The sequence below is a fragment of the Eulemur rufifrons genome, chromosome 25, assembly GCF_041146395.1.
Source record: "Eulemur rufifrons isolate Redbay chromosome 25, OSU_ERuf_1, whole genome shotgun sequence".
In the NCBI taxonomy this organism is placed as follows: domain Eukaryota; kingdom Metazoa; phylum Chordata; class Mammalia; order Primates; family Lemuridae; genus Eulemur; species Eulemur rufifrons.
Window position 1 is genome coordinate 19,249,246 of NC_091007.1, and position 12,344 is coordinate 19,261,589.

General features: G+C 35.5%; 1 protein-coding gene across 1 annotated transcript in view; it reads right to left on the minus strand.

Annotated features, from left to right (window-relative positions):
- MPP7 (MAGUK p55 scaffold protein 7) overlaps positions 1 to 12,344 on the minus strand; it is a 204,222-nt gene that overhangs the window by 65,375 nt on the left and 126,503 nt on the right. The window contains exons 4-5 of the mRNA XM_069458748.1: positions 9,635 to 9,712; positions 6,790 to 6,870 (exon numbers count right to left, since the gene is read on the minus strand). Coding sequence (XP_069314849.1) covers positions 6,790 to 6,870; positions 9,635 to 9,712 — 159 coding nt within the window. The remainder of the gene's footprint in view (positions 1 to 6,789; positions 6,871 to 9,634; positions 9,713 to 12,344) is intronic.

Below are 12,344 nucleotides of genomic sequence, written 5' to 3' on the forward strand. Positions count from 1 at the left end.
TTAAAATTACACAGTAAACAGACTAGATAAAACCAAATCCTAAAATTACACAGATATACAGTAGACAAGGAAATCAAAAGTTACTATTAAAAGTATATTCTGAATGTTCAAAGAAGCTAAAGAATGAACATGAGATATGGAATATATTAAAAAAAGAATCAAATCAAACTTCTAGAGATGAAAAATACAATGTATGAAATGAAAAAAGTACACTGAGACTAACACAGACCAGATATTGCAAAAGAAAAAGTAAACATATTAATATACAAAGCCATATAAACTATCTAAAACACAAAGAGAAAATATACTGAAAAACTATGAACAGAACATTAGTGAGCTAGGGGATGGCTATAAATGGTCATGTGAATATACATATAACTGGCATCTCCAAAGAAAGGGCAGGTGTGCTTAAATACATTTGAAGAAATATGAAAAAAATATTCCAAATTTGATTAAAAAATAAACTCACATGTTCAAGAAGCTCAATGTACCCGGGCACAAAAAACATAAAATAATATCAAATTGTTTGAAACCAGTGAGAAAATCTTAAAATCATTCAAAGACCATAAAAAAAACCTCAATACATTACATGTAAAAAAAATTAAAAATGGCAGCACACTTCTCATCAAAAAGAGTGCAAGTCACAAAACAATGGAGCAGCATCTTTAAAATACTTGGAGAAAAATACTGTCAACCTAGAATTCTATACCCAGCAAAAATACCTTTTAAAAATGAAGAGTTAATGAATATTTTAAAAAGACATGCAAAAGCTGAAGGAATTGGCTACCAGCGACCTACACTGCAAGAAAAGTTATAGGAAGTCTTTCAGACAGGAGGAAGATGATGGTAGATGGGAACGTGGGTCTATACAGAGGAATGAAGAGCAACCAGAAATGTCCACCATCTGGGTACCCATGGCAACTATCTTGCACACAGTAAGAAGAACAGAGATAGCTAATGAAAATATTTTAAAATAATGCCATTATTATAATGGATAGGCAATATGAAGGACACCAGCTATATATTTTGTCTCCTTAGCTTTGCACTCGTTTCCATGTTTGGATTTCAAAATAATTTTATAGATATCAAATTCATCATTTTTAATACCTTTGTTTTACCAACATTGTTATTTAGCAACTTTTTTTATTTTGGACATTCAGAAGTAATTTTACATTCTATTATCCTATTTTAGCTCAGGTGATTTTATTCTTCAATATACAGATTTTCCTTTCAAAAGGCGCTACTTAAATGAAAAGTGTGTTTCCATATGCCATAACCACCAATCACAACTGATGGGTTTACCTGTTGCTCAGAAGAATCTGCAGGAAATTGAACACTAGGCCTTGTAACTCGTCAGGCTCACAAGCTCTCAGTGCTTTGGACCCCCTGGAGTCAACTCTATGTTCTAAGTATCTGTCGGGTCCACAGAATTAAGTGTCCAGCTCATAATGATGAGTAATACTGATTTATCCCTCCAGAAGGAAGCTTAACATTTTCCTTTAGCTTTTGCGAAGCCTCCTTCATCCTGCATGCTTAGGCAATGAGTAATTTCTGTTAAGTGAATGCTTGGAGGCTAAAAAATTATAACAAATCCTCTTATTTTACTGCCTTCTTAAAAATCTACCAAATTGTTCCAGACTTCCTAAATTATAATGCCATGTTCTAGAGATGATGTCACTTCACTGTTTTATCAAAAGGGAGCCCCCAGAATGATGACTCACACAGGTTAACTTGCCTTTAATGTGGCAATTTGATGCTTAGGAATGGTTCTGATTTATTAATGACTATCCTTGCCTCCCCTAGAAACAAAGTCTCTGTACAGAACAACATCCCTCCATCAATGCCCCTAAATGCCACCAACTTTATTGCTTTTGCCTATTTCATCACTGAAGGAAGTATTCACATTCTACTGTACCTACTTAGGCCTTTGTCTATTCATTTTTATCTTTCTCCCCATCTGTTGTTTCTTTTATACTTCACTCATTTTCCTGGACTGGATCTTGTAGATATTATTGACTAATAATAATTTTTTTTTATATGACAACTGAATGATCAATTCACATTGGATAAAATCTTTCAGTCTTTGACAGTTCTTAGGTGAGACTACTATTAAAGAATGACAAGTCATTTCCTAACTATGAAAGACTTGAGAGTAACTGTTATATAGGAAAAGTGTTGGCACTGTTCTGAAGCAAAAGATTTCTCAAGAGTGAAATGAACAAAATCACAATTTTATACCATTATGAATTAAAGAACATGAGAGAAAAATTTGATCATATGAATGTATATAATTATCTTATATAAAGAGATCAAAATGCTACAGTGGAATAAAAATTCCAAACATTTAATAATTTACATTAAATGCAATTTACTGGGAGCCCCTGTTGCAAGCACAGCGCTGTGTGCTGGAGACAGAGATAAAGGAGACTGCCCTGTGTGTCGCTAAGAAGGACACACTTACATTCTTTGTTGGGTGCAGAACACAGAAAACCCCTGACACAGACAAACGCAAATTTGTTAAATGTCCAATTTAGTTTTTGGATGCAAGTTTTTGAGCTTTAGTTTTCCTAATCTTTAAAAGACAGGTAATGTTAGTACCTACTTAATAGGGTTTCATAAGTATTAAAAAGATAATACATGAAGATACATGGCAAAAAGCCTGCTCCACCAGCCTGAGCAAAAGCGAGACCCTGTCTCTACTAAAAAAAAATAGAAAGAAATTATATGGACAACTAAAAATATATATAGAGAGAAGAAATTAGCCGGCATGGTGGCGCATGCCTGTAGTCCCAGCTACTCGGGAGGCTGAGGCAGGAGGATTGCTTGAGCCCAGGAGTTTGAGGTTGCTGTGAGCTAGGCTGATGCCATGGCACTCTAGCCTGGGCAACAGAGTGAGACTCTGCCTCAAAAAAAAAAAAAAGCCTGCTCCATAGTAAATACTTCCTATTATTGGTATTATTAACTATTATAACTAGTTGTCACTTTACAAAAGGTAAAATTAAAATTAAAGTAATAAATTATCACATCATATTGAAGACAAATATCACAAATCATGCATATAAATAAATTATTCCTTCTAACCTCATTTATGGATTTAAAAAAAATGTTTCCTTTGGGGTGTGCATATATTTCTGTCTCTGTGGTTGTGAATAATTTTCTATCCTATAACTATGACTATGACGTAACTATCAAATTTTCTTCTAATATCCTTTTATTTTTTAAAAATATTCTTGTGGTTTGATTTTTTTAACACTTAAATCTTTAATCTATTTGGAATTCATTCTAGTAGGGATTTTTCTCATTTTTTCCCAACTGACTGACTAGCTATCCCAACACGACGTGTTAGAGTTATCCCTCAAACCGACTATCCTCGTCCTCAGGCCCACATCATGTCCCATCTGAGCTGTTCCTACAGGCTCCCACTGGTCCCCTCCATTCAGCCCTCCGTGCCCCCATCCCACACCACCCCCCACCTCAAAAACCTGTTTTGTAGACGACATGTGGAGTGATGTGCCACTTGCCTCTTTAAATCCTTTGAATGGCTTCCCAGTTTGGATGAAATCCAATGTTTTAATAAGCTCACAATTAGGGTGGTCATATAATTTATCATCCCAATAGGGAAAAAACTGGAAGTTAAAGAAAGGCTATTACTAAGAATGCTGGACCTGCAGGCCTATACCGGACTATCCCAGGCAAACCCTACGCCAAAGGCTTCACTCTCAGCTCCAAACTCTTGCCTTTTCCTCTCTCACAAATTGCTGTTCAGCCATCCTAAACTATTTGGTATCTTTGCAACCTCAAACTTAAGTTCCTTCTTCACGGGACTTCCCATATTATCCCTGTGCCTAAAGTATTTATTTTTCATATCCCACTCCCGACCCATCTCCCACCCCTCTGCCCTCTCTGGTTATCTCAAAATCAACCTGCAGGTCTCAACCTGAAGATTCTTCAACACCCCCCATCAAGTTTGAACTTAGCACATTCCAATGTGTTCCACATCCTTTCCACAAGTTCCCTTTTTTTATCCAATACTTCCGCTATTACCTGCACTAATCACATACATTAATATCTTCTATGATCTAACGCCTGCACACACTAGGCATTAAATAAATATCTACGAATGAATGAAGATCTGTTTCTAGTGAGATTTACAAATTATCAAAAAAAGTTATAAAACTTTTCTGAAAGAGTTGGCAGATCTATGTAATATATGTATTACCTTCCCATAGTGGGTACATATTTGTTTGTACATACGTATCTGTGTGTGTGGTTTTTTTTTTGAAGTCATAGAACTTTGGAGGTACATCTCAAATTTCTTTTCAATACTATGAATTAAATACTTAAAATGAAATTTCAATCTTTAAAAAGTAAATAATTTCCCTAATCCACTAAAAATTAAAGACAATATTTAAATTAACATACCAGAATTACACTTTTTATATTTTGTCAGTTCAACTAACAACTCATGTACCCTTGCTTCTGTTCAAAAAAAATAAAAAACCCAAATATTTTAGTTTATTCCTAGGACAAAAAGGAATTATTATAATCTGATTATATTCTGAATATATTATATTGTTATATTCTGATAATATATTATTATATTCTGAAATAGTCTAAAATTTACTTTGGGGTTGAACTTCTTACAGTAATTATGGAAGTGTGATTCAAAGCGATGGCCATTAATATAAATGACTTCAAGGGAAGTAATGTTAAATGTTAGGTCAAAAGGGGAAGAAAGATATTTTCTTCCCAAGACTGGCTAACTATGAATTGCCACTGCCAACTGCAACATCACATGTCTGGAATCTTATCTACTTTCTACACATATTTCATGAAGACACATCCTTCATGCTGACTTCTCACCCATTCTGTAGTCACATTGCTAGATAAATGTGAAAAATAAACAAAATTATTCATTGAAAATATTTTCCACATAATAAAATTTAACTATCCAATTATTATAAAATTTTATCAAATGGACCTTCATAATATCAACTAAAGTCATACCTCCCTCTTGAGCCAAATATCAATTCTCATGCAATGTAATCTCCTTAGTATTAGCTATTCCACTTCCAACATTCTTGAATAGAATACCAAAATCACTTTTCTTTGGTCTGAAACATTCTTCTTTAACTTCTAACACTCTTGAACCAAGATAATAATCTCAAAAAGGAGTTTAACAAGCTTCTCATAACTAACCTCACCCTGCTCTGGTTGGTATTAACTTCTCATGGGCAGTCAAGACCAAATGAAGAAAACTTCAGAGCATTTTCTGGCTAAGAATCTCCTCCTCTTAACTTTCTCAAGCACTTTGTCTTTAATATCAAGCAACTTTTCTGCTCTAATCTGATCCTTGTTCTTTTAGAACTAAAATTTAATTAACTTCCTGAACCACTACAAATCAATTACCCTCACATTATGAATCCCAGTCCATTTACCCTTTACAGCAAAACATCCATGCACTGGAATTTACGTATAGGGATTAGATATTATAGTCCATGTATGCTTTTACTTCATCTTTTATTTAATACTCTTTTTTGAATATAAGTTTAAGACCCAAATATAGGCCGGGCACGGTGGCTCACGCCTGTAATCCTAGCACTCTGGGAGGCCGAGGTGGGCGGATCGTTTGAGCTCAGGAGTTCGAGACCAACCTGAGCAAGAGCGAGACCCCATCTCTACTAAAAATAGAAAGAAATTATATGGACAGCTAAAAATATATACAGAAAAAATTAGCCGGGCATGGTGGTGCATGCCTGTGGTCCCAGCTACTCGGGAGGCTGAGACAGGAGGATCGCTTGAGCTCAGGAGTTTGAGGTTGCTGTGAGCTAGGCTAACGCCACGGCACTCACTCTAGCCTGGGCAACAGAGTGAGACTCTGTCTCAAAAAAAAAAAAAAAAAAAAAAAAAGACCCAAATATAGCACAGTCCCAAAGGATATTTCTCAAAGAAGATAGAAACCAGTTTTGCATCTAGGTTGAAATTTTCATTCCACATTCTACATATGCTTACCAGTAACTATAAGATAGCCGATCATTTTAATTATGCAATTATGTATTCCATATGTAATTTTGACTCACAGAACAATATTGTACACATGACTGCAGTAGTGTTGAGTCCAAAATGCGTATATTATAGTATTTAGTGCATTAATGATCTCAAAGAACAGGAGGAAAATTCTGAAATGCCTTTGGTAGACTAATCACATTGGGAAGAAAAGTAAGTGATGCACTTACTACAGAATGGGAAAGGGAGAACAAAAGTCTGTCCAGCAATATTTTACTGGTATTTTACACTGGAAAACTGCTTTGTAAAATGGTATGACATTTTGAAACATGAATTGGTGGAGGAACAGGAAATGCGGAGGAGGAAGGGGGAAAAGGAAGAGGAATGTTGTAATGATCCTACAGAAAAATAGGTATACTTGTCAAATATATTGGAATACTAATCATACCGATAACTGGACAAGTAAAATGTACCTAAACAAAATTACTAGTAGGTTCTGCATTGTGTACTCTTAACTTCATTTAAAAGGAAAACGACCTTGAAGCTACATTATATTTGTCAACTTAAATTCTGAACTTCCCAATTAGAGTATTTTGTAGTTTGTTGACACATTATGATGAAAAGCTCACTTCTTTCTCATTAAAAGGATTTAGGCTATTAAAATATTGTCTCCTATTTGAAAACACATTTACTTGAAAATTGATGCTCGAAACAAAATTCATCGGAAGGCTCAGAAAGTGGCCCTATTTGAAGGTATTTATTACAAGAGTAACATGTCCTCACCTTCACATTGGGTTTCGACAGCAGTTTCAACAGCTCTCTGATCTCGCTGCTTAATGGCTTGTTCTGAAGCTCTTCGGCCAGCTGCAAGGGAGATTACATTGACATAAAGAACATTTAGTGAGAGCATTGTGAGGTACTGCGTGTGACCACTGAGAATCTGTCTTGCTCAAGGCTATCACTTTCCAGTGTTTAAGGAGAGGTCAGCATAAAAGAAAACAGACCATCCATCATTACTCTTCTTCTTAAGCCCTTGGTAGTCCAGGTCCAAGCCCAGGCTCTGGGCTGAGCACAAATCAAGTAATCGTATCCGCCAGGTCACGTTTTGATTTATTGCAATGGGGGCAAATCTCAGCACTTCATCTATGTGAATGGTCTTTTGCACGTAGACAAAGGGCCACTTGTAAAAAGGACTGGATGAAGCTTTGACACTGTACTCCCTCCCCCCCACAAAAACAGTGCTTCGGACTGAGGTGGTGAAACCCATGGGGTTTCCAAAAACTCACAGTAGCTGCGCTGTTTAAGGCTAGGGTAGAAAGAACTAGAATGCCCCTAATGGAGCAAATGGTCTGAAGCTTTTATTATGTTTACCTACACAGACTAAGAAGTCTGTTAAATATAAAGCCAGTTACTCATAAAGAGACCCATAATAGGTTGACAACTACTCTGATACCAAAAATGCTGACTGTACTATAATGATCAAGAATTCAAATTGGTTTCCCTGATCATCACCTAAATACAAATCTGGGAACGACACCAATTGGATGTCAGACTGAGGTGGGGGGTGGGGGAGGGGATGGGGGTATGCCTACACAATGAGTGCATTGCGCACCGTTTGGGGAGTGGTGACACTTGAAGGTGCTGACTCGGGAAAGGGGGGGTGGGGAAAAAAATATGAAACTATTGTTTTTAACTTGCACTGTTCACTTAATAATTTATCATGAATATTTCCCATATTATTTCATATCATTGTACAAGAAATAATGTATACATTATGAGGACATACTGTATCTAACAAGATATACTGTTAGACTCTTTGATTCTGTAAAATTAAATTGAAAAAAAAAAAAGATTTAAAAAAAAAAAAAAAAAAGAAAACCACAAGGAAAAAAAAAAAAAAAAAAGAATTCCCATTTGTTGGTTCCACCTAAACAAAGTGTTGCAACTTTGAACTTTCCTCACGTTCTCCATTAAGAGATATTCCTATCAAAATTTCAATTCAATTTTAGGCAATAGGAAGAATATAAGCTTCATAAAAAGAAAAGCAAGACTCTAACAGGAAAAAAGACTACAATTATGAAATATGCAGTATATAATTCAAAATATATAAATGCACTTTTACTTTAAAACCCTTCTTAAAATGTTGTATGAAATTTCCATTTGCCCCTTTTTCTACTAAGCTAAAAATAATTGTTCTTATCTCTGCAAAAGGACTTTTCTCTAAAAGAAGGGAGTAATTTAAAGTATACTCATTAATTACATTTCAAAATTGCTTTTACTTTTTCAAGGTAACATTTCTATAGAATTTTTAACTTCCAAAAAGACACAAAAAGTTCTTAGCACTCTTTAGTCATTAATACATAACAATATATTTTAACACTTAAGTACACTGCTCTGACAAATTACAAAATGCTGTGGTTTATCATACTTAGATAGCAGTCTCTAATTTGTTTATAGAGCAGTATTATTGTAATATGATTCGGCCTCAGTTATATTGGTTTTAAACAAATGTTTTAAAACTGATTTTTTAGGCTTTCTCAGGAGGCAACTGCAGCTTACTTGCAGAACTGTATCTACTTCTTTACTCACCTTCATTTCAAAGTGTTGGTTCTATATTATAGACGAGAGGAAGCTTATCTATTAAAACATCCTTATAATCTTTGTAGATAAAAATAGAAGGAAAAATGTTTGGGGACTAAACAAATAGCACACAACTTGGGTATTTATTACATATGCTTTATTTTCTAAGTTAGAATATAAAACTATATCAAAGAAAACCAACTTCTGAAGATGGTCAATTTTTTTTTTAACTATACCATGGCCCTGATACTTTACTACATTGAATTACTGCCTATTTTATCAAAATAAAGGGAAAAAAATTAAAAAGCAACGAATAAGCTATGGGATATCACAAAAACCAGCCTTCACACTAAACGTATTTCTCGCCTAGCTTAGTGTCCTTTATAGTTTATCCAGGTGTGCCCTCAATTCATCCGAGTCTGAAAGTTAACAGTAAGAACCAGCAAGTTAGTTCCCCTTCCCCCAAGTTTAAAATAAAATTATAGCTACAGGAAATTAAATACTCCATCAATGCCAACTGCTTCTAAAATTTATTTTTTGGTTATGAAGGTAATTTGGAAAGGTCTAATATCCATAAATCATGACTATGCTTTATAATCAATTTTAAAAACAATCCTGTCTTTTTATGTATTTCATATGGCTTAGCCCTATACTAATACCTGTCATTTTTTAGTACTGTCAGCAGTATAGCTATCTCATTTGTCTTTATTTCTCCAAAGCATTCCTCTTGTCTGTGACTTTCTTGGAACACTAACAGCTGACAGCTTCTCTCTCTCTCCATAGAGTTTAAAGCCCAAAATTTCTATTACGTAGTTACCAAGGCAGAACAAGAGGGTAGCTACACGCAAAATTTGTAGAACAGGAAAGTGAATGAAAATCAACATAACATCAGCATAAGCTCGGTGATGACAGGACTTTTGGAAACGTCTGCAACTCCTGGTTTTCACTCATAGGATCATACGCATCTGTCTGCACTGGGATGAGTGAGTTCTGCCTTGGCCAGGGCTGCAGCAGACACGTCCCAGCGAGCTCACAAAGGCTCACTTACGTCATTGGCCAAGGCCGCGGCGCCATGGAGAATGGGCACAGGGCTTTGCTTCTCATAGTAGTGTAGCTTTTCATGAATCTGGAAGAAAAGCAAATGAATACAAGTTCACCTGCTAGTAAACAATCTTGGATATTTAAACATTTTTATAACTGAAAAGAGAATCTGAATCCCTTGCACATTCTATAGCTATTGTTTATATAAACCTATAGATGACATATATGTGTGCCTCGTTCATCTATTACTATGATCCAATGTTTACACCATGGAGTCAAATGGAAAAAACAAATCTTCATCAAACGGAACCCACACAAAAACTAACTTTGTTTTTCCCCTGAATAAACATGTTAGCTTTCTAAAGTCTGTAATATCTAAAATCTATTGCTTCAGTACTTCCAGTATCAACTGTAGCTTATACTCCTGCTAAAAACACAAATTGTGATTAAAGCTAAACAGCAAACTAATAGCCGTGTTCTGACAGGTTGGCACTGGAGGTATCTGGGTGCCAGGTTCAGGATCACTTTACCAAGCACAGTGTTCCCGTATATATTTTTTTCAAATTGTCAACTTTTCCCCACAAATTCAAATTTCTCAGAAACAAAAAGATTTCTCCCATCTAGAGACATTTAACTATTTACCTTAAATAAGATAAATTTTCATATTATAAAGCAATTATACTAACACATAAAAAATAATTTGGTCCTTCATTTTCCATCGTCATGACCTGAGAAACACAAAGGCACGAATATACTTTAATGCTGCAGAAGACAAACTGAGTTCCTTAAAGAAATCTAGTACGATAAGTTAAGAAACAAAAGATGCTTAGACAAATGCATGACTGTTGGCACTAAAGCTTAATCTATTTCAGCTCTCACACAGGTGTCCTTAACATTCTATACTTAAACTCACTTTAGCCTCTTCTTTCTTACAGCTGAAGAAAACTGTCTCCCAGTATATATGAAAAACAATTGCACCTAACCATTTCCTGTTTTTAATAGGTATCAAGTAATATACTCTTTAATTATACTCATAGCTAACTAAACTACCTTGTAAAAGTCTGGAAGATAGATTTTATTTTGATTAGCCAGATGCTATTGCTAAGAGAGGATTCCATTACCTTTTTGACAATCTGGTACATAACGCAAAGCAGCAGAGAAAGGATTTTGACACTTAGGATGTTACCAGAACGATCAGGGCAACGTTTTTATTCAGTATCTTGGAACCTTTAAACATTTATCACATCAGGATAATAAACAAACTTGAAAGACTATAATATAAAAAGAGTACGATTTGATTTGAGAAACTACGAAAGTATAATTTAAACCAAAAAAAAAATCCTACTAAGAGCCAAATTCATTGTGTTTAAATATTTATCAAGAATTAGGTCCCCTCACAGACCACTGCAGTTATCCTATCATAAAACGCATCTAACTTCATTGCAAGTACTTGTTTGACTGTCTGCTTCCCGGGTATAATAAATATAGAGGCGTACACCTATCAAGCACTTACCATGTGCCTGTATCATCCACCTAATAGTTGTAGTAATACTAGTAACATGGTCTTAAATGAGTTTAATATTTTAATTCCTTAATCCTCACAAGATATGAAGAGGTGATAGCATGATGATCTCATTTTACAGATAAATAGATACACGTGAGTTTAAACAACTTGCTGAGTTCCTGCAGGTAGTGAGGCAGAGCTAGGACTGCAGAGCTCCAGCCACCTGGCTCGGTGCTGAAGCACTCAACCGTACACTCTTCCTCGCAGACTAACATCTCACCCGCATTTTCCACTGGTTCTTCGCTGCTGAATGACTAGGGCACCAAGAGATGACAAATGGTAGCACTTGTTTTCAGTGACTGGGAGATCACTGGCGGTTCCCCCTCCCTGTCTCTCCCCCAATACTGTCTTTCTGATGGCTTTCAATTTTCCCAGATTAATTTAAATTAACGCTATAATTATAACCTAAAGTTATGTGCCCCAAATTAACATGTTATTTTGCCACTTAATTTGCTTTTTCTGAGCATCTTTCACAGTCAGCCAGTTTCGCTTCCAGCATCTTCTCTAGCTCCTCACCCAACTGATAGACCAGCACACCGCCAGCCCACCCTCCCTGGACTTCGTACTGTATCAAGATTTTTTTTAATGTTCTCTTAGAATTTCAAAATGCTGGCGGCCCTATGTTGACAGGCGTTTTATTTCACTGCATCATTTTAAAAATTAAGTTGGTAGAAAAGTAAAAATTTAGTCCAGATAATTTTGAGCTGTTCATTGTTTCCAAAAGTAGTGATAGAAATTCTGCCTCTTATTAGTATTTATGATACCCAGGGAAGAAAATAAAAAAACCAAAATGATTTTAAAGTTCTAATAAGCAGGTAAGTCATACAGACTTCACCCCAAGGCTGTCCGTCCAGTAGAACCGTCTGTGATACTGAAAATGTTTTATAGCTGCTTGTCCAATACGGTTAGCCACTCGCCAAGTATGGCCTTTGAGCGCCTGAATTGCAGCTAGCGTATGTCAGGAACTCACTTCCAACTTTATTTAACTTTAGTTAATTTAAATTTAAATACCCACATGTGGCCAGGAGCTTTTATCTTGGAGAACATGACACAGCTTTACATTATATACTCCATAATTTCCCTTTGTATCCCAGAAAATTCACTCTGATGTAGTTTGGCCAATTTCCCTGAGTGGGAACATTTTGGAATCCAA